Genomic DNA, 10,211 nt, shown 5'->3' with positions numbered 1-10,211 from the left:
CAAGGGGCCCAAGAGGCTGGGCTCTGCTGCTTGCCACTGCGCTGCCGGTGACCTGGGGTGGGGAGGGCAAAGAAAAGGAAACTCAAAGCTCTGGGAGGCTGGGCTGGGAGAAACCAGCAAAGGCTAGCAGCCAGGATCCTCCCTAGATCAAAAGATCGGGACCCTAATTCTTGGGGTGTCTTTACTCCCAAGTTTGTGGCGCGGGAATCGACCATACCTACCTTCTCTCACCACCACCCTCTCCAATTTAGAAATCCATTTTCCAGCATTCAAGAGCCTCTGTGTTGGGAAGCTCACTACCACTTTTGACCATCTTTGTCAAAAAGTTTTTTATGTTAAGTCAAAAATGTTGACCCTCGCGACTTCCATCAAAAGGCCAAGTCCTAGTGCTCCCTCATGAGCTACATCAAATATCTATGTTGCCCAGCTGACAGCTTTGAAGAAAGCCATCTTGTCCTTTCTGCCCTACCCTAGTCTCCTTTTTTCTGGACTAAACATCCCTGGCCCTCTCAACCATTCCTTGAAGGACGTGTCCATCCACTAGGCTCCCTCCAGTCCTCTGTACAGGATGCCTGCCTCTGGGCCCCTCCAGTGTGAGAATGGCCTTTTCTTTTCAGGGGCCTGGGGCTGGCATGATGCACCTGAGACCAGGACTGTGTGGCGTACACTGGCCCATCACCTTGCTTGTTAACACATGCTTCTGTTAATCCAACCCAAGCCCAACTCTTTGACACGGTACTGTTCAGCTTTGTTGCCCCCACTCCATATTAATGGGGTTCATTTTTCAGCTACAAGAGTTGGTCTTTTTATCAACTCTTGTTGCATTTTGAGTTTCAGTCACCCAGCTCTTTTAGGTCTATGGGATGGTTATTTCTCTTAGTGTGACACGTAGGTCTTTGAGATCTCATTTCAAAGGGTAAGGTCACAGAGCCCTGAAGTACATAGAGACCCTGCTTCATTAATCAGTATCCTGGGGGGCTTATAAATGGGCTCGTGGTGTCCATGTGAGCCCTTTTCTGGAATGAGGGTCCACAGCTTTCATTAGATTTTCAAAGGGCTCCTTCTCCAAAAGAAGAGCCATGGCTAAGGCATAAACTCCTTGTCTTCAGATGAGGAAAATGAGGCCCAAAGGGGAGACTTGACACACACACACCCGCCCAACACACACACACACACACACACACACACACACAAGGCCATGTGGCTAGTTCTGGGGAGAACCTGAGCTTCCTGACTCTTATTACAGTGCTCTTAACCACTGCCTTCTTTCTTAGGACCTGGGTGGGCACTTTGCGGTGAGGTCTGCTCACCTCCTTGAAGCAGGGGCGGGGTCTTACTCGAGTGTGGGCTCTGGGGGTGGCATCTGGCCTGGGGCTCCCTTGCCTAGGATGTTTCCTCCCTGGCTCCATGCCTGAAGTTCCATGGAGCTGCCACCGGGGGCAGTGGTGCCCGGGCTGGTGGCACATTTAGGAATTCTGGACTTGGGCCAGCCTCACCACCCCATCCCGTCCCAGCAAAGACCAGATTCTGAAATGGTCTGTCTTTATTATGTCAACAGAAAACAAAATTCCCCCAAGTGTAAATAGGAGAAATGTGCTGGTTAAGTTACTAATCATTATCTTATTATTAACAAAATAAAGCACTATCTATGTTTACAGTCATAAAAAAAAGAAACAGCCTGGAGAGAAGTTGGTTCGGGGAAGTAGAAGGGGAGAAGATGGGGGAACGGACACAGACTCCACATCTGTCCCTGTAGGATTTGGGGTTCCCTTCCCACCTTGCCCCAGGGCTGTTCTGGATCTTTGGAGTCAGGTGCCAACGGGATTTGATTTTCCTAGGGAAAGACCTTGTGAAAGGGATCAGGAGCTGAGGCAAGTTAGGGGTGTAGAGTGGGGGAGGGGAGGGGGGGGTGTAGAGTGGGGGAGGGGAGGGGAGCGGGCAGGTGTAGGGGCAGAGCTGGGTGGGAGAGGATGAAGCCTTCCAAGGACAGGGTGGGGGTGGGGAGCTCCCATCCCCTGCTCAGGACAGAGGAGTGGAGACCAGCTGCACAAGAGCCCCCTCTCCAGGGCTTCCGTCACTTACAGAAGGGGGCACCATCAGTCCTCCTGCCCCCACTCCTGGCACTCAGGTTGGGACCAGGGGCTGGGGCACCATGACAGAGCCCCTTGGAAGCTGAGCACATTCCCATGCTGCTGGGAGCTAAAAATGGCTCCATGGGAACTGACATGCAGAGTCAGGGAGGGAGTGAAGGGGCAGGCAGGGGAGGTCAGGATAGCTGGGGAGCCCAGGGCAGACCAGGGGCTTACAGACACCCAGCAGGCGTTAAAGGGGCAAGGGCAGACACGGAGAAAGGGAGAGACACAAAAAAAGGCCCTGCAGAGAAACAAGGACAGAGAAATGCACCAAGGACACACAGAACCTGAGACACCCAGACTGACAAAGAGGTAGCAATTTGGGGACAAAGAGAAGCACAGAAAGAGCCCCCCGGAGAAGCAAGAATGGCATCAAGAGACACACCCACAGGAAGTCAGCGACAGTGCCTGGCACTCAATAAATACCTTGTGCAATGAAAGAACAGATGAAAACATGTGCACTTGCGCACATGGGTACACATACACACACACATACACACACACACACACCAGCCAGAGGCACGAAAGGCTTGGCAGAAGATAGAGACATGGAGGAGAGCCAGACCTCTTTGCACAAAGTACAAAGCGATCCTCGTGGTAGAGGAGCGATCTGGGGTACTGTGGTGGGGCGGTGCGTGTTGGTCGCATGGTGGCTGGTCCAGCCAGGACAAGAATGGAAACAAAGCATGTGGCCCCAGGAGAACAGGTCTGTAGCTGCCATACCCCTGGGGTGGGCAGACCTGCAGGAGGGGAGGGTCATACAGTGTCCCCTGGCCACGAGCCCCAAGGGCCACCACGGAGCTCAGCCAGCCCAGCCCATCACCGCCATGCAGGACCCACTCGGGCCATCAGATCCTCAGGTGTGCCCACAGGTGTGGTGGGGAGGGGGCATCTCCCATCATGAATGTATCTACAAAGGCACAGCTGTGCCCATCTCCCAGGCATGCGCAAGTCCAAGTACCAACGCAGTCCGGGTGGGGTTGCTGTGCCTGCTGGCGTGGGGCCCGGTCTTCCCCATGGAGGAGGGCCAGGCCCACGTAGCCGGGATCAGTCTGTGAGTACCACCAGCTCCCCGTCGCTCTTCTCCTCGGCCTCTGAGTCCTCATCCTCGCTGTACCGGTACATCTCGCCATCAGCCACCGAGTGCCTGTCCTCTGTGCCCTCGCCCTCCTCCCTGAGGCTGCAGGTGTTGACGATGACAGGCATGTTTGGGTCCAGGCTGCGGGGCACATAGTGCTCCACCAGGGGCTGTGCCAGGGGCACGCCTGCCACCCGAGGGTACAGGACATCTGAGGGGCTCATCTGCACCTGGCTGGCCTGCGGGCTGCGGGACAGAAGAAAGGCATGGTTATAGATGCACCCGCACTTCAACCCCGACCCTGCTCTCCTCCGGTCCTCCGCAGGGCGTGCCCTCCGAGCTCCCACCCTTTTGGCTCCAAGACACATACACCCGGCTCCCTGGCTGCTTTCTGATGGCAAATTCACTGTCAGCTACAAACCCAAACACACACGTGCAGCCCCAGGGCCACGGGTCCAGACATTCCCAGAGGATCGTGTGTAAATCCAGTTTTGGGAAACTGTATATTTCATATGCCCCAGGGAGCTTCCTATTTAAAGAAATCCACTAGGATGCTTGTTTTGGTCAACTCCGGAATCCTCTGTATGATTACTAACTAGTACCTTGATTTTTAGTACCCCTGAATTTTTACTGAGTTTGTCAAGGGGACCCACGGATACATTTCTCCAGATACCCACTAGTCCCCTGTCAGTCACAAATCTATATCCTGATCCACCAGGGACTCACCATGGTCACAGTCACCACTACAGTCACACACACATAATGCCCACACAAACATATGCACACACATGCGTGCACACACACAGCTCCCCTGGAATCCCACTAAGGCCACACGCTAACCCCGGCCATTCACAAGAGCTGTGTGTGTGTGTGTGTGCGCGCACACGCGCGCGCGCACACACACACACACACACACACACACACACACACACACACACACAGAGTCTCAGGCGCTGGGGAGGCCTGCTCACGGGGTCGTGTAGCTCTGGCGGGCATCCTGGCGCCGGGTCCTCATCAGAGCCTTGTACTCGCCCACCCGCAGCCGCTTGCCCTCCACGATGCAGGTGCGCTTGGGCCGTGGCTTGTACTTGTAGTCAGGGTACTTCTCCAGGTGCTGCCGGCTCAGCCTTGCCTGCTCCTCGTAGTAAGGCTGCTTCTCCTGGTTGGTCATGGACTTCCAGCGGGAGCCTGGCCCAGCCCCCAGGGGCAGGCAGTCAGCTGGGCTCTGCTGACACCCCCAGCCCCCTGCAGATCCTGGAGGCCCCGAGAAGGTTTTGGTCCCCAGATATATGTGCAAGCACCTATACACAGCAAGGGCCTGGCCCAGTGTGGGTGCTCCATAGATACTGAGCGAATGAATGAGGTTGGCATGTATAAGGATATCCAATTGCTACCTTAAGACACAGCACCCACCCACATACCAAACTCCACAGCGACTCTGGGAGGCCTCTGGTCTGCATGTTTTGCATAAACAAAAGAGTAGCCACCCAGGCCCCCAACAATCCCCAGAGGCTCCCTGCTGAGGACAAAATACCTGGTGTCTCAGTTGACAAGAGACCTGAACTGGAGGAGCTGAGGTTTGAGAACAATTGCCCTCTTCTAGCTCCAGCGGCCCTGCCCCACATTTCTCCTTGGCCTCCAAAGAGGACATATAATTTCAAAGACCTTTCTACTGAGAGCCCAAGAATACCAGTCTCTCCTGTCTCCTGCCAGCGCCAGCTCCAAGGGTCTGGGCAAACAGGGAAACAAGTTAGGGAGAGATGGGGTCGGGGAGCTAAAGAACGCACACACTCACTCTCTTCTGCCTGAGTTCTTCGGTGCAGGTGCTATCAGAAGAGCCCTACAATGGTACCGGACTCCAGGACCCAGCTGTCCCACATCCTGCCTGCCTCCCACGCGCCATCAGATTCCACTGGAGTTCACCACGGCGTGGACCATCACCCAGAAAGCCCCAGTTAGACCCAGCTGACTCCTGCAACTAGATCCTGCTGACTATGGCTCCTGGAGCCCCTAGAGCCCCCCGAGACCCCCCCCCCCACTGTCCCTTACCAAGGATCTTGCTGATGCTGGAATTGTGCATGTCTGGGAAGGCCTGGAGGATCTTCCTCCTCTCATCCTTGGCCCACACCATGAAGGCATTCATGGGCCTCTTGATGTGGCTGCTGTTCCGGGACTCAGGGAAGTGGCGGGAGCCTGGGAAGCAGGGGAGGAGTCAGCCAGGCAGGGCAGCCAGTGTGGGGTAAGGAAGAGTCCTCCAGGGCTGGCAGAAAAAAACATCCCCTACTTGACCACCAGAGGGCGCCAGGAGGCTCCCACAGGGCCAGGGATGGCCAGGAGTAAGACCAGCAGGGGCCCAGAGACAGACAAGGGACAGATACGTAAGGGGACTCCACAGACAGACTAAGGGAGAGAAGCGATTGGAGACAGACACAACCTGACCCACCCTGGCCCTGGTGGGAAGCAGAGGTGGGCCCTCCTGCCCATCAGCCCAGTACCCAGAGCCCTCACCGTCCACGTCACAGCCCAGCATGGCTTCTTCCAGTGGGTGCACACAGCTCTCCTCCAGCCGCTCCTTGGCTGGGGATGTGTCCAGGCTAATGAGGTCCTAGGTAGACAGGGCAACGTGTACATCAGCCCCCTCTGCAGCACCCCGCTCCCCTCCCCCGCTCTTCCCTTTGGTAGCCTCAGACACTGTGTCTTCCACCCCTGCCCACCCAGGTGCAGGGTAGTGGGAGCCCATACCTTACGGAAGGAGGTGTTGGGGGGACTTTCTAAGGCTCCACTGTGACCGTGCAGCAGCTGTCTGGCATCCTGGATGGCTTTGGTGACAGCATCCCCTTCACCAAGGAAGCCTATGGGACAGGGGAAGGAAAGGAAGGGAAAGGAGGGGCTATTGAGGGAGGTACACCCAGTTCACCCTGGGGTGGTGCTCCTGGGGTGGTGCTCCCTCTTCCCCTCTGTTGCACTGCACATCCCCAAGGGGGCGCCATTTACACTGGAGTCCTGGTGACAGTAGACTGGAAATGAGAATGGCCTGAATCCCTGATTCAGGTGCCCAATCAGATACAGTGGGGAGAGCAGGAAGGGGATCTTCTTCCGGGACACTGAGTGCTGGAACTAAAAGGGGCCAAAGAGAGCAAGTCTAACCCCTTGTTTTATAAAAACTGTAACCCACAGAGCGGAAGGGACACGCTCAGGGTCATATCCTGCCCTCTTAGCTCTCTCCTAGAAGAGGGCTGAAGGGAAAGGTGTAGGGGCGGCTTACCCAAAGGCAGGCTGGGGGGGCTGGCCTGCAGGTCCCGTGTGGGGGCCCCACGGCTGGGAGGACGGGGTCCACAGTTGCTCATCTTCAGGCTCGGGGAGCTGGAGGCATTAGGCAGCTCGGGGGCCTTGGGCTTGGCCGTGAGGTTTAGGGGTTGGGAGGGCTCCTGAGGGAGACCCAGAGGGTTAGAGACACCAAAGGACACCTCCACGGAGGGACTGCGGGGACACAGGGTGACAGAGGAGACAAGCAGACAGGAAAGGAAGACAGAAGAAGCAGGAGAACAAGAACAAAGGACCCCATGGTCCCCTAGGCGGGCAGCCAGCCACCACAGGTGAGGGCGGGAGCCCCCGGCCAGTGGGCGGGGGCAGTACCTGTAGGGCGTGGTGGGCAGACAAGGCCCCAGGCCTCTTCACCACTGGGGCAGCGGGGCTGTGCAGCAGCTGCAGCGGATACTCCACTACGGAAAAGGCGGCAAGGAGAAAAGTCCTGGATGAGCACAGAACAGCAGACGCCCTGCTTGACGAGGTCCCGGCAGCACAGAGTGGGCAGAGGCTCGGAGCTGGCCCAGCTGGCTTCCAACCACTGCCCTCCCAGCCCCAAAGCACTGCTGAGGACCTCCTGTGCCCTCGTCCCCCACTGCCCGGCACACCGATCAGCATCTTCACCCTGTTCCTGCCCTTCCCAACCCACTGACCGCGGAGTTCCCACCCGATGGTGAAACGAGATCAGGTACACCATCCACTCTTTCTACGGGTCCTTGTGTTTTGTACCTACTACGTGCAGGGTACAAAAGCAGCCGGCCTCATGCGCATCATCTCAACGTAATCCCTAGTATGTAGCATATAATAGGTGCTCAATACATCATCCCATTGTATGGATAATGAAGACTGGGAGAAGTTACATGGGTGCCCATAGAGTTACTGAATGGGAGCACTGAGATCTGAGATCTGAACTCTGAACCCAGCCGCATCCTCTAGACCTTTCCCCCCTACATGCACTCTCTCTCTGCTACCTAGCTGGCTTCATTCTCCCTCAAGGAGGGCCAGCATCCCTGACTTGACAATTGAGGTGGAGAGATAAGCCATGTAGACAAACCACTGACCACATGGCTGGCGGTGATACGGGCTGCATGGGTGGCATGCCAGAGAACTCTGTTCAGCTGGGGTGACTGGAGCAGGCTTCCTGGGGGGAGGGGAGGCGTGAGCAGGCGTGGCAGGCGGGCAAGCGGGAGGTGGGAAATGAGGCTGGCACTCGATGGGCAAGCAGGGCTCGGGGCCTGTGAAGGCTGAGCCCGGGAGTTTGGACCCTGTGCTATAGGCACCCGGGCACCACCTAGGGCTTGTGACCTGGGAGAGGTGTTACTCGTACTCAGCCGAGGCGGGGGGGGGGGGGGGGGGTAGCGGGGGCGGGGGTGGTGGCGCATCTGACAGCCACAGGCTTCCTGCTTACTAGGATTCAGGAGCAAACAAAGCAGGGGGCAGCCTAGCCAGTCCAGGTCTTCCACAACTTATTTCCTGCCCCCTGCCCCCCTTGTCCAGCAAGGGTGTGGCCCCCTCCCCACAACTAGGCCGCTGCCCTCCTCACCCCTGCAGCTCGGCTCTATGGACACCTGTAGGTGCAATGGTTTTGTGCAACCTGTCCTCCCCCTTCACCCCTCCCCATTCCCATTCCCCACTCCTCCACCCCAAATTAGAAACTGCCTTCAAAGTAGGGCCTGACTTTCTCAGTCCTTTGTGTTTTCCCTTCCCCCACCCAGGAGTCAGTGGTGCTGGTCCATGAACTGTGCCCACGGCCCAAAGCCCTTGCTGGTGGACCCGTAGGAATTCACCCAGCTAGATTTCCCCTGCCTTCTCTCTCACATGGAACAGGGAGCATTGACCAAAGGGAGTTGACTTAAAACCCTTTCCCCTCCTGGATCAATTATGGGCAGCATCTCTGCCCTGTCCCCAGGACCTCTCATAAGGAATCAATGATCGTAGGCTAATAATTCCATCTCTGCCTCCATCCCACGGTCACTGCCCTAGTCCAGACTGTCATCCCCCATCTCTAGAATCCCCTCAGCAGCCCCTACCCCGTCTTACCTCCAGTTGGTACCCCTCTGTTCCCCACCACCCACAGCCAGTGTGACAACACATCCTCTGCTGAAATGTTCCCGTGCATCCCACATTCTACAAAATAAATCCCAAAGTCCGTGCTCAGCCCCGACTGCCCTCCCCAGGCATATCCCACTAGCTGCCATGTGCTCCCCTCAACTCCAACACCCCCTTGGGCTTTCTGCCTCAGGATCCAGGCCCCTTCCCTCCACCCTCAGCTCCCAGCTTCACCCTCACAAGTCTACTCCCCCAGCACCCAAGCGAGCACCACCTCCTTAAGAAGCCTTCCCAGATTCCCCGGCTGCTGGTATCCTTCTGTCTCCCTCCCCAGACCGTAAATTCCTTGAGCTCAAAGTCCACATTTTATCACCCTTGTGGCTGCCCAACAACCAGTCAGCACCTGACGCTTGTTGCTGCTCTATCTGTGGTCACTGAGCCTCAGTGACAGGGCAGAAGGCAGCAATGCCACTGTCAGGGCAGAGCAACAGCATGAATTTGGGAGATGGATAAATCTCAGTCAACATTCAAAACATTAATATTCTGGTACAGGAAATGTCCCACAGAACTGGGGGGCTAGACCTAGATAGGCAACATCCTCTTATGTCTGGAAAGCACTTTATGGTTTTCAGTGTGCTATTTGTTTTCATTCTCCCAGTGAAATTCAGAAAGAAGGGATTATTCTTTGACTAGACAGTTCCCAAAGTGAGGCCCAGAAAGGCCACACTGCACATTAATGGATGAGAGTGGTTCCTGGGCTCCTTCCCTGACCTCAGGTCAACCCTCCCCTCCCACACTCACCTGGCTTGCAGGGAATGGGCTGAATGGGCAAAGCCAGCTGGGAGTCGGGGGTGACAGGCAGAGGTTGGTGGCTTGGGGGGAAGGCTGGAATCATGACGTAAGGCATGTTGATCTGCTGAGGGCAAAGAAACCCTGTGTGAGTCCCTGGGGGGCCCAACCAGCTACCCAGCTGTGGTCATCCCTGGACACAGAGGGTGGACCTGGGGATGAGAGACACAGGCCTGGGGCAGGGACAGTTTTCAAAAGGATCCATCTGACCCTATGTCCCCTTTGTGGGCCTCTGTCTTCCTGCCCTCAGGTCCCAGCTGGGAGGAAGATACTCTGGGCCCTGCCCTTGAAATAGGGGACAAAAACAGGGGAGGAGCCGCCCTCCTTAGGGTCATGCCTGAGTGGTTCTGCTTAGTCCACACTCCCTGCCTTTCCCTGTCTCCAGTACCTCTCCACACTGGTGTCAACCCCTCAAGCCCCTGCTCCCCCAGAGCCCAGCCCTCCCCCCGGCTTTACCTGGATCCCAGCACCCAGCCCTCCCCCATCTTTACCTGGATCCCAGCACCCAGCCCTCCCCCCTCTTTACCTGGATCCCAGCACCCAGCCCTCCCCTCTTTTTACCTGGATCTGCTGCTGAAGGAGGTTGATCTTATGCTGCTGCTGAATCAGCTGTTGCTGCTGCTTGGCGATCTGGCAGAAGGAAAGAGTAGGTGATGGGAACACGCACCTTAGGCCCCAGGATCCCACCTCCCACAAGCCTTTGCGGCCCCATCCACACCCTGCCTCCCGTGCCTAGCGCAAGGACATGGAGGACAGCTGGACAGGGCAAGAAGCCGAACAGCCAACCCTCAGGATTT

General features: G+C 56.7%; 1 protein-coding gene across 5 annotated transcripts in view; it reads right to left on the bottom strand.

Moving 5' to 3' along the window:
- Positions 1-1,525: 1,525 nt before the first annotated feature.
- SOX13 (SRY-box transcription factor 13) overlaps positions 1,526-10,211 on the bottom strand; it is a 45,005-nt gene continuing 36,319 nt past the window's right edge. The window contains exons 6-14 of one of the 5 annotated variants that reach the window (XM_033410429.2): positions 9,976-10,044; positions 9,367-9,481; positions 6,847-6,932; positions 6,476-6,638; positions 5,953-6,062; positions 5,719-5,815; positions 5,260-5,403; positions 4,182-4,464; positions 1,526-3,456 (exon numbers count right to left, since the gene is read on the bottom strand). In XM_033410429.2, the coding sequence (XP_033266320.1) occupies positions 3,180-3,456; positions 4,182-4,464; positions 5,260-5,403; positions 5,719-5,815; positions 5,953-6,062; positions 6,476-6,638; positions 6,847-6,932; positions 9,367-9,481; positions 9,976-10,044 (1,344 nt within the window). In that variant the 3' untranslated portion in view covers positions 1,526-3,179. The other 4 variants (XM_033410430.2, XM_033410431.2, XM_033410432.2 and 1 more) reach the window with 4 other exon arrangements.

The sequence above is a fragment of the Orcinus orca genome, chromosome 1 (genome assembly GCF_937001465.1).
Source record: "Orcinus orca chromosome 1, mOrcOrc1.1, whole genome shotgun sequence".
NCBI lineage: Eukaryota > Metazoa > Chordata > Mammalia > Artiodactyla > Delphinidae > Orcinus > Orcinus orca.
Note: the sequence above shows the minus strand (reverse complement) of the source record. Positions and strands in the feature narration are given on the sequence as shown.